This window comes from Pleurodeles waltl, chromosome 3_1 (genome assembly GCF_031143425.1).
Source record: "Pleurodeles waltl isolate 20211129_DDA chromosome 3_1, aPleWal1.hap1.20221129, whole genome shotgun sequence".
In the NCBI taxonomy this organism is placed as follows: domain Eukaryota; kingdom Metazoa; phylum Chordata; class Amphibia; order Caudata; family Salamandridae; genus Pleurodeles; species Pleurodeles waltl.
In genome coordinates this window covers 532,873,976-532,894,241 of record NC_090440.1, presented here as the reverse complement: position 1 = coordinate 532,894,241, position 20,266 = coordinate 532,873,976, and the positions used below count along the sequence as shown (strand labels likewise).

General features: G+C 45.2%; 1 protein-coding gene across 2 annotated transcripts in view; it reads left to right on the top strand.

Annotated features, from left to right (window-relative positions):
- The window catches only part of IGDCC3 (immunoglobulin superfamily DCC subclass member 3), a 319,513-nt gene that overhangs the window by 283,205 nt on the left and 16,042 nt on the right, over nt 1-20,266 (top strand). For both annotated transcript variants that reach the window (XM_069222838.1, XM_069222837.1), the window contains exons 8-9: nt 5,705-5,952; nt 11,718-11,882. In XM_069222838.1, coding sequence (XP_069078939.1) covers nt 5,705-5,952; nt 11,718-11,882 — 413 coding nt within the window. The remainder of the gene's footprint in view (nt 1-5,704; nt 5,953-11,717; nt 11,883-20,266) is intronic.

Here is a 20,266-nt window from a genome sequence, read left to right as displayed (position 1 = left end):
AGGAGAAGACACCTTACTAGAAAGGTAGCATGTTGGATCGAGGTCTGAAACCATTCAGCATACAAACCAGAGATTCCACCTCAGACAGGTCTGTTGATGCACATCTGAAAGGCAATATGTTATCCCACTTAAGAAGGAACATCAAAACGCAAAAATCCAATATAGCTCTTTGTGTAACAAAAAATAAAGGTCTTTGAACAGGGAAAAACAGCTAGTATAAGGCACACCAGCTAACAACAGTTGTCAATGTTAGTGTATGCAACTAAAGTTACTGGCACTTATGTTGTTGCTCTGTTCTATCCATGCAGTCTTTAGCTCGGAATTACAAGTTGTGTGATAATTATCACACCCTCGCCATTTTCCTCTGATAACTTCCAGCAGGCCAAACCTGCTAAAAATGTATCATGGGAAAAGGCCCAGAAAAAAAGCAAAACATGCAATATTCAGTGTGTTAAAAATCCACTTTGCTTCTTATGCTGCATTTTCGCCTTAATAAAAACTTGAAATAGGAGTTATTTACCACACTTGGTTAGTACCTCACCCTGGGGTTATGATATCTCCTGCATGTAGTAAATACCCCACCCTATTCCGACAAACTAGTAGTGAAGGCCTTTGACTTCTTAACTGGTGGCATGAGTTATATCTCCAGACCTGCAGTGTAGAATGCAACCTTCCCTTCCAGACTGATCCACAGAAGTGTGCAAAGAGAGAACAAATTACATGCTTTCTGCTCACCAGCACAACTGCATATGGTGAAATCAATGCCCCTGGGAACGTAGGATGTTCAATTTAGTAATATCCCTGGGATCTCACTCTATCTGTTATGGAGAATTCTAGTGAAGTTAGGGGATCACCTTATGCCAACTCAGCCAGTTTCCTTGTCTCATTTCCATGTCAACAATTTCCTCTGAGACCTGCCCTGGATCTTGGCGTTCCAGAGATCAGGGAGTTGGGTAGAAGTTTAGAGGTTCTACCCAGAGAGGGGAAGTTATTCCAATGAGTGATTGAGTCCTATATTCTTGGATGGTGGCCAGAGCAGCACTAGGGCACGTTCTGGGCATTTCAAGATGCATGTCGCAGGAGAGCATGTCCTCAGTGGTGCTGGGATCCTGGCTGGCCATTATGCTGGGTGTTAACCCAGGCCTTCATACCTCCTCTGCCTCATAATAGTTGATGGGATTCAGAGGTTGTTCTGTACATTATAGCGCCCCTCTGCAGCTCTAGATATGCCGAAGAGGCCTGGCATTAGTTCTGGGTGCCTTCCATGACCCAGGTTCCTGGATTGATAAACCCACTGATCTGGGCCCTTCACTGGCCAGCCCATTGTTTGCGCATGGAGAGATTTCCAGTTGATAGCTGTGCTTCCTGTTGATGTTTGACCCTTCTGACATCACAGGAGTCGAGTACTCTCTGTGGTGTCTCCAGGGCCTATTGGCACTAGTGGCTGTTTATCCTCATGGATTTGCAGGAAGCTGACTGTCTTTAAGTTTTTATTAAGGCGAAAATGCAGCATAAGAAGCAAAGTGGATTTTTAACACACTGAATATTGCATGTTTTGCTTTTTTCTGGGCCTTTTCCCATGATACATTTTTAGCAGGTTTGGCCTGCTGGAAGTTATCAGAGGAAAATGGCGAGGGTGTGATAATTATCACACAACTTGTAATTCCGAGCTAAAGACGGCATGGATAGAACAGAGCAACAACATAAGTGCCAGTAACTTTAGTTGCATACACTAACATTGACAACTGTTGATAGCTGGTGTGCCTTATACTAGCTTTACACAAAAGAACATTCACACATATAGCCATATATTAATTTACTTAAACATACACACATACCTGTGCAAATAATTACACACACATGTACGAGTATGCACACATCACCTGCACTTGGTCCTCATCTCAAATTTGATAAAGTATCAGGGCCAGCTTTAAGGCGGTGCGGTCCCACTGGGCGCTAACCTGGGGAGGGGGTGTGGGCCTGGAGGGTGGGGACGGGAGAGCGGTGCTGTGTTTGGTCATAACTTTTGATTTAGAAACACCTGCTGCAGAGTTATTTGTTCTTCCAGCTTTCAGGCTGCAATAAAAATGTCAAGATAACTCTTGTGATTAATGTTCCTGCTAGAGAGAGATCAGAGTTTTGTCTAGTGGCACTTTTGACTCACTTTAAAGTGGTGCAGAGGGTTAATATGCCTGGTGCAACGAACACGTACTGTGCAGTTCACAGATCTATATTTTATGTGGATAGCTGAGTGGATTGCAGCTTTGGTCACAGAGATCCTTTTGTTATAGCAGTTCATAAGATACAACTCTAATGTAGAACAGTGACAAGCACGAACTGTCATCAAAGAGCTGCATGGAAACTGCATAAAGTATGTTAGCACATTATGTTTTCCCCCAGTCTTTCATTATATGCTGGTAATGCTGCTAAAAAAGGGCTAGTTTGCATAGCTATACGTTCTTATTGGTAAGTCAACCTTTACCAGCGCTTTAAAACAAATGAAATGTGAGAGAAGGGCTGTGGCGATATGAGGGGCACCTTTGCATGGTGGGAGTGAAGGAATAAATGAGGAGGTCATGGGGGGGCAAAAATGATTGGCACTGGGCGCCCCTGTAAGGTATCATTTGACAAGAGGAGGCTCACAGCTGAGGACAGGGCGGACTATATGTGTCTTTGGACAAAACATGAGCATGGTTTTATGTTTCTAAAACTGCATCAGATCATGTAACAGTACTTGACATATTTGCTGGTGTTTGTGAATGGCTATCATGTTTTCTCTAACTCCCCAGTTGATTGTACAGCAGACCACTGATCTGTTCTCTCCTAACATGTTTAATTATGGAGAGCTCAGTGCCTGTCCGTGATGGCTTGGTGCTGTCTGAGAGACCACTGTCTCCCTATTTCCCACGTATGGATATTTGAATTTCGGTTTGAGCCTGAGTAGCATTTAGCTCTAGCACCTGATCTTAAGCTTTTTCCAAATACAAAAATAAAGCCTTCAGACACTTGTAGCCCTGGTTATGTAACCACAACACGGACATATGTTCACCTACAGTTGTGGTGGTGAAGCCCTGTCGTCAGGTGATTATCTACAAATCTAATGCAGAAACCATAGCTTGGACAAGTGACCAACTACAGGGCTAGGGGTGTGACTATGACCTCGCTGGGTGGTTACCTCGAGCTCGAACACAGTAACCATGGTCTGGTCAGGTGATTACCTACATGGAGAGCTAAGAAATAATGACCTTGTCAGCTGATTGGCCGCCCTCTAAAGCAGTAAACAAGGTCTCATCATCTGACTTCTTAAAGCTGTAGTGCTTTACCTGCGGTCTTCTCAGGTGATTACCTACAGCTCTAGGATTTCCTGGTGATTACCTGCAACTCTGGAGCGCTATAGCGGAGACGGCTCTAGTGCTGCAACCTTAGCCACGTGAGTTGATTACCTACAGCTGCAGTGCTGTAATCTTGGCAGCTACCCTGCTCCAGTTAATTGTCTAATCTGCTCTAATTAAGAAACATCTTTTAAGCTCTGTAGAGAGAAGAATTTAAGGCTTTGCCCAAAGCCGGTCAAAGCAATCCTTTATCAGAAGAAATAGCGGGCTCTCTGAAGCGCCTACCCAAGGGGAGGCTTCACTGGCGTTCCTATCAGTGGCACGGACTGTCACGCATGAACGAATTCTCGGCGTCTCTGGCAGCAGGGCTCCGGTATCAATACTCATAAAAAGCTATTGGGATGTGCGTGCGCACCCGTGTACGCGCTGGTCACGTACTCGGGTTTGGCGCACCAAAGTTAGTCAGCTAGTAATAAATATGATTGCGTTGGCCAAAACAGAGATCTTGTCAGCATTACAATATATTGATTACTTATATATTGATTACTTTCCTGCCTGTGCATGCGCTGTCAAGCTGCAAAACTGCGGCTGCAGGAAAGCTTTAGAACAATGGGAGAGGCCGAGGACATTTTTCTATACTTCTGGAATGTCTTTATTTGTTTTATTGTGTTTATTTTATTGTTAAATGATTGAAGTCGGTATTGGTTAACTGCTGCGGTGATCGGCTCAAAAAGTGTCAAAAACACTTGTTTTTTTCCCGTCCTTCTGATCCACTGGATGCTACGTCATCAAGCAATGGTCAACAAGTGTTTTGCATATTAAGCAATTTATCATGGCATTTTAATAAGGACGAAACAATTCATAATTATTTATGTCTGACTGAGAATTATATACTTCAGGTTAACTAACATACGCCACATTTCACATGAAAAGGGTGAGACTAACCTAAAAGAACATAAACTTTACTGACAAGTGCGTTTCTATCCTAACGCAGCAGAGGTAATCATTTAATACCCAGAATTCCACAGCATGAACACAGAAAACGGTTCATTTTTAATGAAGTGACCGCTGGGCATTGCGTCCGCTATAAAATGTGCTCAACCCTATCCTTCCGTCTGCAGCTATGCTGTTATGTGATATTAGTGATTTTTACATTTCACCCTATAAACCTAATTGTGTCTTTGTACATACATACTAGGGGCTGATATATCCATGGTCAATGGTAAGAGTTGGTGTACTGCTCAAGAATGAGAGGTTCACCTTCTCTCTGCTGGGATTCAAAACTCTAACATGTATGGAAAACAGGTCTCTGCAGCTGGCACTCAGCCCATAAGGCTATCTTCCTAAATTGTTTGTTTGAGATTCCATGGTGAGCCTTCTAAAAAGATAAGTACTCCTGCATTGGCTAGTCACTGTAAAGTGTGGGTATGGTCAAACTTTCACTGACAGGCATAAAGTTTAAGGTCTCAAAAAACATGGTCTTCGAATCAGGCTGAAAATATTTGAATTTGAGGTAGAAGAGACCCACTTCAACCCCAATGGAATAGAGAAAATGAGCTGTGAAGAATTGAGCCTCAAAGGAAAGCATTCAAAGCATATCCATAGGAAAGGATATTTTTACAGAGCCAGTGATAAGGCTGTGAAACAAGCCATCATCTGGGGTTGTTCTAGCATCTAAGTGGATGACTTCCTAGAGAGCAGGGACACTGGCGTGTGCTACATTAGGTTCGCTATTACTGAGGCAGTGGCGTAACGAAACTTGAGTCCCCCCCCACAAAGTACATGGAGAGGTCCCCCCTTCCAGACTCACACAGGAGCTCTCAGGCTAGGGTACTATGCTGGGGGGGGGGCCCTTAGACCTCGGGCCCCCGCACCACAGGGGCTGCAGGGGCCTTAGTTACGCCACTGTACTTAGGGTTGGCAAGCAAATGTCCTAATTATGATATTTGTTTGATGCAGAGGCATAATATAAGTTCTTCCTGACTCAGTATGGCAGAGGATCATCATCCCTTCAGGGACACCCACCCTCTGGGAAGCAACCAACCTAAGTACAATTTTAGAAGCACAACTAAATATTACAATGTGGCCCCATCTTGTTGCTGTCTTTCGATACTTCGGGGGCGGGACTAATACTTACCTTGCTTCTTTGGAACAACTGTGGCTAAGCTTGCATTTAATTTGATAAATCTATGCAATAACCTCAAAATATCTGCGCAGAAACTAGACACACTTGATAATCTGCACATTTCTATGGAACTACTTCCGCTTGTACCATTTTCCAGCAGGCCATGAAGCAATAATGACCCAATGGTGCACTAAACATAGTGCACCTTTGTGGACTAACCACGGTACTTTGTGATTTCTGCTTCCAGCACCCTCACCATATATGGAATCAGTCAGGACGATGAGGCCATCTACCAGTGTGTCGCCGAGAACAGCGCCGGCTCAACCCAGGCCAGCGCCCGGCTGACGGTCCTGTGGGCAGAAGGCTTACCTGGACCCCCTCAGAATGTAACAGCAGTCACTACTTCTGCCACGTCTATCCAGGTATCTTGGAGTGAGGCTTTACGGAACACCAGGGAGATCATCGGCTATGTTGTCCACATTCGGAAGACGGCAGGTATGTGCTGGGTGTGAAGGAATCAGTCACTGAAATGATATTGTCTCTGAAACATACTACATCCTGAAAGGGGGGGCGCGGGAAGATAGGGCAACTGGGAGAGGTCTTAATAGTTTAAAGCCAGCTAGTGTGTCCAAATTGGTAAATCTCCTATCAAGTGCATGCATCTCAGAATCTCAAATTGTGGGATGTCAAAGTACATGTCAAACCAATTTTTCCCCGTCCATGCAGAGCTGAGATGCTCCTTTGGATGATGTCATGATGCATGTGCTACTTCAAAGTCCATTTTCCTGCAGAGTTAGAATATTTACCTGTGTGGTACCATAATTACAGTCTACCTGCTACCCCTCTGGCAGAATCCTCGATTGTGTGATGCCATAATGCATGCTACTACCCTTCGCTTTTCTCGCTGCACTTTGAATGCTCAGTTGTGTGATATAGTGTTTGTACAATACATGCTCTCCCTGTGCAGTTCAGATATTTGATTATGTAATGTCTTAGTCCATGTGCAGTTCTGTCACCTATCCATGTGCAATCCTGTCACCTGTCAATGTGCTTAGAATGTTCTGTTGTGTTAAGTCATAGTGTATGTGCAGTACTTCCTCTCCCTGTGCCCTTTAAACATTTCATTGTGTGATGTCCTAGTCCATGTGCAGCTGAATTCAAACGTTCGATCCCATGATCCATGTGCAGTTCTGTCAGCTGCCTGTGCACTTAGAACGTGCAGTTGTGTGACATCATAGTGTGTGTGATTGCATGCATTATGAAATCATACACTCAAAAATCTCGCTTCATATGGAAGGCAGCAGATAGATTAATTGCCCCCCCTTGTAGTTCAGCTGTCTCCCTCCTTCCATATGAAGGTACATTATTGAGTGTATGATTTCATAATGCATACACTGCTCCTCCGTCCCTTTGAATGTTCCATGGTCCAATGTCACAGTGCTTATGTGGTACTGCCCCCTTTCTCCTGAAGTTAGAAAGTGTGATTGTGTGGTAGGGCACTCACAGCCCACCTACAATTCCTCTGTCCTCTATGTGCACTTAGACACTTTCCCTGTATTAAGTCATAACACATGAGCTACTCCTTTGTTCCTTTCCCTGTGCAGTTTGAATATTCAGTGAATAGTGCTGTTGCGCTTGTGTGGTATTTTCCCTATCCTTGTGGAGTTAGAAGGGTTGCTTGTGTGGCACCACATTCATAGTGCACCTACAGTTCATCGGTCTCCCTCCTTCCATATGAACTTAGATTCTTGAGTGTATGTACTTCTACTCTGTCTCTTTCAGCATGTAATTGAAACGTTCTATGGTATGTTATAGTGCTCATATGGTACTGTCATGTTGAGTGATATCATCATAGTGCACCTATGGTTCCTCTGCTCCCCCTTCCATGTGAAGTTAGTTTTTCAGTGTAATGGATGAACAAATTAATGAATAAGGGTTTTATAAAGCGCACGGCTAGTCAATGAGTGTCCTGGTGCTAGGTCTAGCGGAATAAATCAACACCGAACAAGGACAGAGAGTTCCCTCATTTATGGAGGAGAAGAGCCAAGTTTTCAGCTTCCTACGGAAAACTTCCTCTGAAGGAAGGAGCTGGAGGTTTAAAGGGAGCTGATTCCAGGATTTCATGGTATATGCACTGCTTCTCTCTCCATGTAAGTTGAATGTTCCATGGTCTATTGTCATAGTGCTTATGTGGCACTGTCCGTCTCCTCATTAGGTCAGAATGTTGATTGTGTGGTATGACATTCACAGATCACCTAAAGCTCCTCTGCTCTACATCTGCACTTAGAACATTACATTCTAATGCAGTTCATAATGCAGGTCCTGCTCCTCTGTCCCTTTCCCTGTGCAGTTCGAATATTCAATGAATACATCCTTTTGGAGTTGGAGAGTTCATTGTGTGCTGCCACAGCCGATATGCTGTCCTGTCTGCTGCATAAGGAATATTCAATTGTGTGACCAGCGCTTACTTAGTCTGAGCCCGGTAGTTGCCTCTGGGGGCCACCGCCACTCATTTTTGGGGCCCAACACTTATTTTTCTTGACCGCAAGCAAGAGAAAGGAAAATACACACAAGGGAAAGACGGAGGAAGAGAAAGAGAGAAAAACAGCACAAACAGCAAAAGCAGGGAGTGGCAAGAGGGAGCTAAGGGGCAACAGTATCTGGTAGTGAAGTAAAGAGGACAGAGATGAATTCAACACTAGGCTGCCCTGGTATTCGGAGGCGCGCCAATTTTTAATAGCTCTGCCAGGGAGCAGTGCTGGGCACCTGCACTCGTTCTTTTACAGATCAAGCACCGCGTGTGAAGGTATAGTGAATGTGCAGCTGTGCGCGCTTTCTCCATGAGGTTTGTTGGTTGTTTCTGTGATGCCTTTGTGATATATGAGAAGCATTTTGTTGCTGTGTGTGAGGTTCGAAGTTGTGCTGAAACCATGTTGCAGTGAACTTGTGGCTGTGCTTAAGCGTGGTTGAATCAAAGAGATGTGGCAGCCAGTCGTGTTTGCAGATACTTCTCTTGCTTACTTTATCACAATACGGCCTTGTTTCCTATGTCACCTGAGTAAGAAGCCACACTCGTTTGTCATTGGAGGGTGTTCTAAAAGCGAGGTTGGTGTGGTTTTGTAAATGAGTGTGTGATGTCATAATGGATGGAATTTTTAGTACACCGGCATAATTTGTGTAATTTTAGGAACTTTGTATTGAGCTTGATATGAGAAATTCCCAAAATTGCACCATTACCAAAGTCACGTCAATATGACGCTGTTGGCAGTAAAAATATAACACTGGAGCACAAGAACAAAACGAACAACGATAAAGCGAGAGGCTGTTGTTCACTGCAATTGTTTTGTTTGCACTATTGTTTCGTATGAAATACATCCTCGCATAAACAATTGGCACAAGGACGTATTTCGTGCTAAAATCAATGCTTAATTTGTGCTTGTTGTTTCCGGTGCGGAGCACCGGCACTTATTTCTGAGGGCCGGCGCTTAGTTTTCTGTCTCAAGCATTTGCTGCAAGCAAAAGACAGGTGGGAAAGACGGAGAAAGAGAAAAACGAAAAAGCGTCAGAAAGGGGAAAAGCAGGAAGCTGACAGAGTGAGCTGAAGGGGCAGATAGTGGCTATAAATGGACTGGAGGACCGAGGTGGCTTCAGGATTATGCTGCCTCAGTATTATGTGCTGGCACTTTTAATTGCAGCAGCTGCGTGTTTAAGAGGAGAGCTTTGAGCACCGTCACCTTTTTATTTACAAACTAAGCACTGGCTAAAATAAACTGCTAAATGACAGATTTGCATTTTGCATAATTATGCATAATTGTTCATAATTTTCCCGAAATTTCAGACATCCCTCGTCATAATGCACAATACTTTTCTAATACCATACCCTATGCAATCAGAGTTTTCATCTGTGTGATCTAATAATAAACGTGTAATTACTATTTGCAGCCCATTTGTAGTTTGACTGTCCGATTGTGTGACATCATAATTCATTTGTTGCTTCTCTATCCCCTTCACAATTGAAATATTGTACTGTTTCATTTCATAGAGCATGTGGGTTATTATGTCTCATTCACTTTTCATTTGGAAGCTTCAGTTGTCTTATGGTGATTATAAGACCATGAAGGTATACAATTACATTGAAAAAGGATTTTTTTTCTGAGTATCTAACATTCCAACAGGAACCGGAGAACATAGCATAAATATAAGACAGTGTTTCTCCGTGCACTGTGCTGTCCGCATACACGTTAAATTTGGATTCCATGGAGTGCGGTGAAATTCTTTGTTTTACTATCTTTACGAGATTGGTCTTCTCCGTCACCTGGCGCCGCAGTGGAGTGCACCGCACAAACATTCCTGAGCACATTGTTTTATGCATTCACATTTACATTTCAATAACAATGAACCATTTTGTGTTTGGATTTGATATGCTAATCTGATGTATGTACTGTTTACACATTGGGACAACTGAACTATTAGTTTTCAGACATAAAGTTTGCGAGGTACATATAAAAGGCCTAGGGCCAGATGTAGGTAGGCTTTTGCACCTCGCAAACGGCGAAAAACGCCGTTTGCGAGGTGCAAAAGCCCTCAAGCGATGCAGAAACACATTTTGCGAGTCGGAACCGACTCACAAAATGTGTTTCCGACTCGCAAATAGGAAGGGGTGTTCCCTTCCTATTTGCGACTCGCACCGCGATTTAAGTTGATTTGTGACCGCGAAAGCGGTCGCAAATCAACTCGCAGTTACCATCCACTTGAAGTGGATGGTAACTCATTCGCAAAGGGGAAGGGGTCCCCACGGGACCCCTTCCCCTTTGTGAATGCTCACAAAATTATTTTTTCAGAGCAGGCAGTGGTCCTATGGACCACTGCCTGCTCTGAAAAAAACCGAAACAAAAGGTTTCGGTATTTTTTTCTATTTGCAGCTCGTTTTCCTTTAAGGAAAACGGGCTGCAAAGAGAAAAAAAAAAACTGCTTTATTTAAAAGCAGTCACGGAGATGGTGGTCTGCTGACTCCAGCAGGCCACCATCCCCGTGAGTGCCTAGACTCGCTATGGGGTCGCAAACTGCGACCCACCTCATAAATATTTATGAGGTGGGTCTTTGCGACCCCATAGCGAGTTGCAGAAGGTGTCTGAGACACCTTTCTGCATTCCAAATTGCGACTTGCAATTTGCGAGTCGCAGGGACTCGCAAATTGCAACTCGCAATTTGGAATCTTTCTACATCTGGCCCCTATTCTTTTAATAAAAATACCACGTTATTCAGCTGAACCCTTGGGAACCAATGTCTTATTTTTCTGCGTATATAACCTAGCATTGTAGTGGTCCATGTACTTTGAAGATGACCACGGGTCTATAACTGTAATAACTTCGGACAACAGTATGTTACAGGAAATGAGAAAAGGAGATTCCGCTGTGTTCTCTTATAGCGTGTGCAATTTTTGCAAAGCCCTAGTTCCTGATATGAAATCAGGGATACTTCCCCATGTTACCACATGTAACTACAACCGTTTTAAAAATTGATTTGTCTTAAATGACTTATATTGTTTTAGCAATAGATTACTGGCTTTATATTGTTGTGTTTAATTTCCCATTATAGGTTCCACATTTACCGTACATATCTGCAATCATACCATTTCATGCAAAGGAGCAAGAGACCAAACATTTCACTTTGCCACAAAACGTTTTTGTTTTGTGGCATAGCATAATTGCCTTGTTGCTCCCTGCCTTCTGCAGATAGTGTTCAATTGTTTGGCCTTCATGTGTTTGGTGTCCTCCTGTCCCCGAGCTGTTAAAATATTTGATTGTTTGATGCCATAGGATGTTTGCTGTCTTTCTGTCCCTTCTATGCACAGTTAAAGTATGTGATTGTTCGATGTTGAAGTATATGTAATATCCTTCCGTCCCCTTCCCTTTACATTTAGAACGTTTCATGATTTAATGTCACACTGCATGTATGGGTCTCCTTGCACTTTATAATTGCCAACAGGCATTTGTAGCTCTACAGTACTGAAAAGATATTCCTTGTATAATGTGAGCCATAACAAGGTAACCTGTTGCCACCCACAGCAATCTTTTGAATGAATTAATGAGTTGAGTATCTGTAGTGCGCTTAACCCAAACTAAACTGTCTTGTTATGACCTAACCTCCTGCCACTTTCTGAAAGTCCTTATTGTTCATGTTTCACATCCGCCATGTCCACTTGATGTCCCACCAAACATTAAGGAATCATTCTGCTAATTATGCCTTGTCTTCCACAGACCCAATGGAGATGGAGTATCAGGAGGCAGTCAGCAAAAGCACCTTCCAGCAGCTTGTGACCGATCTTGAGCCCTCTACCAGCTACAGCTTCTACGTCAAGGCCTACACCTCGCGAGGAGCCAGCAAACCCTCGGACGTTGCTGTGGGTCAAACCCTCGGTGAAGGTAAGCACTTGTATAATTGATAAAATAAAAGGTGGAATTTACATGGCACCAGCAAGACGTCTTATGAAACTCTTTGCTGTCCACCAGGGGGTGGAATGTGGCAACCATGTGTGAAAGATAAAAGGAAAAGCTCCAGAGAAGTAGCTGCCTTCAGGTTGCTTCTTTAAAGGTCAGAGGGTTGGGAGAGGGCTCCTGGAGGCGGAAAGAATAGCTGGAAAGTGAGGCTCATATTTATTAAAATGCCTCTGCACCAAGAGACACTTGGGACTCTTACATTAAGATGTGTCACATGTGCACTGTTTCACATTATAAAAGGGTTGACATTTCAATTCTTGTGCCATTGCTTTTAAATACTTTATCTACCAAAGTGCTCTTTTTTACTTTATCTTCATTACATTGTTTTAAGCAGCACACATAATACAAAAGGAAGGTGTAAACCATCCCACTGTAGTAGTACTAAATTCCCTTGCTGATCTTATCATGTCATCCACAGACAGCAAATTAGCAACATCGTTGTATGTCCTCATTGTAGACTCAACTGGGACTTCTGAACAAAGTGGGTGCAAAACAACACAAACTGTAATGTCTGCTTAGTTGTATTTTACGTAGTTTACCAAAACAACTAGCATTCATAAATTGTGTCTTTGCTCTCTGATGTTATCTCATAACACGTGAAGACCTACTGAGACACATGTAAAAGTATAGCACAGCTGTATGCATTCCTCTTCTTCGGCAGCATTGCCAGAAGGACCTCTACCCTCTCAGCATCCCAGAAGACACAGTTCCTTCTGTCACTATCTGCTTGTAGCAACTACACCTGCACTCCGTGTCTGTTAAAGCCTTATTGAATGTCATTCAGCATGTTTTGTCCCTTTTTAGGATTGAGCCTGTGAGAGCATGCACTAGCACATGCATCTCACTTGCGAGACACTGTTGTTGACAATAAGGGCGAGGAGCCTACCTGTTGTTTATCATTTGTTGGCTTGCCTGTCTCTCTTCTTCATGGCCTCGTAATTCATCACCGCAGGCTTAGCATCATTTCTGTTCCTCTCTGTGCAGCAAGGACCATGCACTGATTGATTCAACTTAATCAGTGCCCGTCCGCAATTCCCTGTGTGATTGAGGTGCTCTTTTGTTCTTATTAACTTTTAGTGCCATGCAAACAGAAGGTGTGTGACTGGCAAAAATCTGCCCAGCAGGACAAAACAAAATTGCAAAGATTTGTTTTTTATAGTTAACTTTCTTTTATTTTGACAAGTCTTTTTTTTCTCACTCGTGTTTTCTTTTGAATTTACTTGTGGGCGCTGTTCTCAAAATATGAGGATTATGGGGCTCATTATGAACACGGCGGTCCAGACCGTCATGCCGGCGGTGGCGGCAAGGTGGTCTGGACCGCCATATTATAAACAAAGGAAGACCGCCACAGGCGGCCCTCCGCCACCGCCAGGCTACCGCCAACAGGCAGCCTGACGATGGCAGATTTCTCTATACGACAGGGCAGCATAAAGAACCCTTGTTCGTCCAGCCTTTCCTTGGCGGTTTCCCCCGCGAGGGAAAGACTGGCGGAAGGGGTGACCGGGGCCCCCCTGGGGCCCCTGCACTGCCCATGCACTTGGCATGGGCAGCACAGGGGCCCCCATGCACAGCCCCGTTGCACAGGTCACTGCCGAGTTACGGGCAGTGATATGCGCGAAGGATGCTGCTGAACCCCCTGCACTGCAACATTGATGACGGCTCCATGTGGGTCGGCAATGTCCTGGCCCAGGATTCCGTTGGGCCAGCTGGCGGAAACACTGTTTCCGCCCGCCTGCCCAGTGGAATGTATATTAAAGGGCCGGCGGGGTCTTCTACGCTCTGGCGGTCTGTGTTTAGACTGCCAACATGTTCATAATGATCCCCTATATTGTTCTAAATATTGCAAAGCAACATTGTTTCTTTCTTTCTTATGTGTAATTCCTGAAATTATGTTTTAACACATACTCACACAGTACACCCCAATCCAGCCCACTTGAATCCGCCCCCCTCCATTCCATGCCAATCAACCCCACAACACCCCACACCAATCCACCCTACTCAATCCAGTCCAACCCGGACTAATCCAGTCCACCAAAGCAACAATTCCAATCCAAACCACTCATCCCAAACAAATCCACGCCAATCCACCACACTCCAGTCCTCCCAATCTGTCCCACTCCAGTTTGTCCCATTCTAATCCAAAACAATCTGCCCCACTCCAATCCAATAAAATCTGCCCCACTCTAATTCATAACACTCCACTCTGCCCCCTCACCAGTCTAAAACAATCTGCCCCACTCAAATCCAAAACAATCTACCCCACTTCAAAACAGTCTGCCCATTCCAATCTGCCCCACTCCAATCCGAAACAATCTGCCCCACTCCAATCCGAAACAATCTGCCACACTGCAATCCAAAACAGTCTGCCCCACACCAATCCAAAACAATTGCCCCCTCAATACAAAACAATCTGCCCCATCTCCAATCTGCCCCATCCCAATCCCCAAAAATCTGCCAATCTGCCCCACTCCAATCCAAAACAATTTGCCCTACTCCAATCGACCCCAATCCAATACGCCCCACTCCAGTCCATGCAAATCTACCCCACACCAATCTATCCCACTCAATCCAATCCACCCCAGACAAATCCATTCCATCCTAGACCAATCCAGTCCACCACATTGCAATCCAAACCACTCACCCCAAACCAGTCCACTGCAATCAATCATACTCCAGTCCTTCCAACCCAACCAACTCCAATCTGCCCCACTCAGTTCAAAACACTTTACCACACCCCAAAACAATCTGCCTTACTCCAGTCCAAAACAGTCTGCCCCACTCCAATCCAAAACAATCTGCCCCTCTCCAAAACAATCTGCCCCATTCTAATCTGCCCACTCCAATCCAAAACAATCTGCCTCACTCCAATCCAAAATAATCTTTCCCTCTCCAATCTGCCCCATTCCAATCCAAAAACATATGCTGCACTCCAATATGTCCCACTACATTCCAAAACAAGCAGTCCCACTCCAGGCTGCCCCACCTCAATCCAAAACAATCTGCCCCACTCCAGTCTGCCCCACTTCAATCCAAAACACTCCTGCCCACTCCAATCTAAAACAATCTGCCCCACTACAGTCCAAAACAATCTGCCTGACTCCAATCCAGAACAATCTGCCCCACTATAATCTGCCCCACTCCAATCCAAAAACATCTGCCCCACTCCAATCTGCCCAACTCCAGTCCAAAACAATATGTCCCTCTCCAATCCAAAACAATCTTCTTCATTCCAACCTGCCCTAACCAATCCAAAACAATCTGCCCACTCCAATCCAAAACAATCTGCCCTACTGCAATCTAAAACAATCTTCTTGATTCTAATGTGCCCCAACCAATCCAAAACTGTCTGCCCCACTTCATTCCAGAACAATATGCCCCACTCAAACCTGCCCCATTCCAATCTGAAAAAGCTGCCCCACTCCATTCTGCCCCACTCCAATCCCCAAAAAATCTTCCCCACTCCAATCTGCCCTACTCCAATCCAAAACACACTGCCTCACTCCAGTCTGGCCCAGTCCAATCCACAATTCAAAACAGTGTGTTCCACTCCAATCGAAAACAATTGCCTCCACTCAGTCCAAAATAATCTGTCCCTCTCTAATCTGCCCCACTCCAATCCAAAACAATCTGCCCCACTCCAGTCCAAAGCAATCTGCCCCACTCTAAGCTGCTCCACTCCAATCTGCCCCAATCCAACCTGCCCCCTCCAATCTACCACACCCCCTTCCAAAACAATCTGTTGCACTCCAGTATCCCTCACTCCAATCTGTCCCACCCCAGTCTAAAACAGCCTGCCCCACTCCAATCCAGAACAATATGCCCCTCTCCAATCTGCTCCATTTCAATCCAAAACACTCTGGCCCAGACCAATCTGGCCCACTCCAATCCAAAACTGTCTTGCCCACTCCAATCCAAAACTGTCTGGCCCACTCAATGCAAACCAATCTGCCCTACTCGAATCTGCCACGCTGCATGCAAAATAATCTGCCCCACTGCAATGCAAAACAATCTGCCACACTCCAATCCAGAACAATCTACTCCTCTCCAATCCAAAACAATTGCCTCCATTTAATACTAAAAAATCTGCCCACTCTAATCTGCCATACCCCAATCCAAAACAATCTGCCCCACTCCCATCAAAAGCAATCTTCCCCACGCCAATCGAAAACAATCTGCCCCACTCCAATCTGCCCCACTCCAATCTGCTGCACTCCAATCTGCTCCACACCAGTCTGCCCCACTCCAATCCACCCGACTCCAATCTGCCTTACCCCCATCTAAAACAATCTGCCCCACTCCAATCTGAAACAGTCCGCCGACTCCAAACCACAACACTATGTCCCACTCCAATCTGCCCCATTCCAATCTGGGAAAATCTGCCCCACTCCAATCTGCCCCAATCCAAAACTATCTGCTCCACTCCACTCTGCCCCAGTCCAATCCAAATCACTCTGCCCCACTCAAGTCAAAAACAGTCTGCCCCACTCCAATCCAAATCAGTCGCCCCACTCCAGTCAAAATCAATCAGCCCTTACTCAAATCTGTCCCAATCTAATCCACCCCACTCTGCCCACTCCAATCCAGCCTAGTCCAGTCTGGCCCACTCCAATCCAAAACAGTCTGCCCCACCCCAATCTTCCTCACTCCACTCCAAAACAATCTGCCCCACACTAATCCACCCCACTGCAATCTGCCCCACTCCAAGTCATAGCAATAATCCCCACTCCAATCCATCTCCCTCCAATTCAAAACAGTCTGCCCCACTCCAATCTGTCGAACTCCAATCCAAAACAATCTGCTCCACTCCAATCCGCCCCACTCCAATCTGCCCCACTCCAATCCAGTCCAACTCACCCCAATCCACTCGCTCTGTCCCAATTCACCCTATTCTAATCCACCACAATCCATCTCACTCCAATCCAATACACCCCACACTAATCCAATCCACCTCAATCCCGCCAAATCTAATCTACCCCACCCCACTCCAATGCACCTCACCCCAATCCAGTCCACTGCAGTCCAATCCCCCCCGTCCAGTTAACCCCACCCAGATCCAGTCCGACCCATCCCAATCCAATCCAATCCAATCCACCACACTCAGTCGGTGCACCTCACTCAGTCCAATCCACTGCACTCCAGTCCGTCCCACTGCAATCCAATCTACTCCACTTCACTCTAATCCACTTCACCCCACGCCAATCCACCCCACTATAATTCGCCCCACTCCATTCCACCCCATTCAATTCCACCCCACCCCCTTCCACCTCACTCCAGTCGACTCCATTCCACTCCACCCCAGTCCACCGCACTCCACCCCAATTCAGTACACCCCAACCCACCCCACTGAAGTCCACCTCACTTCAATCCAATACACCCCACTGCAGTCCAATCTACTCTACTCCAATCCACCACACCCCAGTCCAATGCACTCTACTCCATTTTACCCCACTCCTCCTCACTCCATCCACCCCACTCCAGTCCACCCTACTTGATCCCTTTCACCCCACTCCAATCCACCCTACCTCAGTGCAGTGTACTCCACTCCAGTCCAATCAAACCCACCCCAACCCAATCCAATCCACCCCACTCCAATCTACCCCCCATCCAATCCACCGCATTTCAGTCTACTCCACTACAATGTAATACACCACATTCAGTCCACAAACTCCAATCCACCCCATTCCAATCCACTCCAGTCAAATCCACCCCACTCCAATCGGCCCCCTACAGTCGAGTCAAATACACCCCTCAGTACAGTCAAATCCACCCCATTGCAAACCACCCTACTCTAATACAATTCACCCCATCTTATCCAATCCACCCCACCCCAGTCCTATCACTTCAATCTACCCACCACAAACTAATCTAATCCACCCCACTCCAATCTAATTCACCCCACTCCAATCCAATCCAACCCCTCTAGTCCATCCACTCCAATCCATCCCACTCCATTCAGTCCAACCCACTCTACCCCAATCCAGTCCTCCCACTACCTCAATCCACTCCACCCTATTCCACCCCACTCTATGCCACTCCATTCTATGGCACTCCACTCTATGACAGTCCACTCTGTGACAGTCCACTCTGCAACATTCTGTACCACTGAACCCTACACCCCTCTATGACACTCTACTCCACTCTTTGACCTTCTACTTCAAGAAAACCAGACTTCGACACTGATATACAACATGCTAAAAAATCTTATCAAAGCCAATAGCTCTTGTATAGGGAAGGCCTCTTGACTTTGGCAATGCTTGTTAAGACTAGTGAGGTCTTTCTGCTTCATTCAACATGGAGCGATAACAGAATAAGCGCTATTGCATTCCTATACCGGCGTTCCAGATTAATGTGTTTTCAAACACCAGAGGGCAAGATGTTGGTGTAAGACTGGTTTGGGGTCTGGAAGTTTCCTGCACTGGTGGCTGCTAAATGGAAGGACCTTTTTTTTATAAATTTGAAGCTTAATGTTACAATTCTGTCCACAACACTTACCTTGAGAAACAATGTGCAGTGCATTTCTTCTCGAGACCTATACACTCAGCAGACAAATGACTGACAAACATAACTAGATTTAAAATAAACTCAAAAGGTTGGCACTTCTCGGTTCATGATGCGATGTTATTTAGCAGTCTGCCTTGTGAGCTGCTTTTCATCGCCTCACCCCACCATGCACCTATAGCAGTACAAAGCCAAAATGTTTATCGTTTGTCGCATTTTGCAGCTCCACATCAGGACCCATAGGGCAGTCTATCAATCTGTCTCAGGAAGACGCAGATGTTGAGCGATGGATGCTAATTAGGTCTGGCTATAGAGTTATTATGCTGAGGGCCTAATGCATGCCCATCAAAAGGGGCTTATGCAAATTGCTTCAAGGGGGAGTTATACTGTAGCTTTGTTTGATGTGCATTCTCAACTTGTAAACATTATGACCAATAGTTATCCGTTTTCCGTAGTGGCACTTTAGTACTGCAAGGAATAAACTTGTGCTGTGATATTTCAGGAGTGGGCTTAGTGGGAAGCGGCAACAAATTCCTTCACAATGCGGGTGTCCTTTTTCACTGTTTTATGCTGCTTCAGCCTCGTGTAAGAATGAGCACTGACTCCAGTTCAATTAATGCTGTCTAGATCTTATTGGCTTTTTTTATTGTGATGTATTAGGTAGGCATCTCGAGGCGGTGACATTCTTACTGAGCTGCAACAGCAACAATTCACAAAGTGGGGCATGTTCGTCTTTCTCGGAATTACGTCCCCAATGGAAGCAGAAAGGGCATTTGCGATTGAACAGCTGCCATGAGGGAAAAGCTTCCCCTTGTTCTACATCCAGAATACTATTCTTAATTATACAAAACTGTGTGAAGAGTGCCACCTCTTCAAGTGACTCATAAAAGGGACCGCAGGGAGCAGCATTTAAGGCCTTCGGTGGGAACCTGGTTTTCCTTTTGATCTTTATACAGTAGATATTTCCATTGCGGACCGCACAAGTTGCACGTTTCTCATATAGATTCTTCTCTTGATTAAGCAATTATTGGCGATGTGTGGCTTACATTTAGTCAAGGTTCATACGACAGAGAACATTTCAGAGAATGGACATACAATGTGACATAAGCATACCTACACACATGGTATACTATTCTAGAGTAGGGGGTTCACTCCTTGACCAGCAGGGCCGGACCATTGCTGGAGGGTGAGGATATCCTGTCATGATAAATGTATATTCAGTGGCTCTAAATAGAAACTATTATGTAGAGGTTTCCAAACAATCTGGCGTGAATCATTTATTTCTAGGCACTTTTACCCTAGAATGTATGTAGTGTGTCAGCTTCTACTTTGCCAAGTTAACTATTCCTAGCATTGCTTTGCTTTAAAAAAAGAATGAACTTTAATACCAATGCCTGGTTGTGACATCACTTGTGGATTATGACATCACAGGCAGGACATTGTATGCAGAAAATGACCAGGTATTCTTCGTCAAAGAGAATGGAAAGGAAGGCTAGGACCTGTCAGCTGTCTCAACAGCCCAGAAACTGCTTATGGTGTTTCATGAGTTGTGGGGATGCCTGGGACCGGTATTTGTAACACCTGCGCCTTTATTAGGGATGGGTCGCACTTTCCATGTTTGCGCCACAGCCCTACTTAAAGCAGGTGCGCTGGCTGAAAACATGTAAAGCGCGCTTTAGTAGTCAGAATGCAAGTCAAGAGAAATACGGGTCAGCTGTCAAAAGCTGCTCCATGTTTCTCTGTGCAGGGGGCAACCCGCCTGCACTTTTCAGAGGGATTAGGGATTTCCTTGCAGGCGGGTGCAGGGAGCC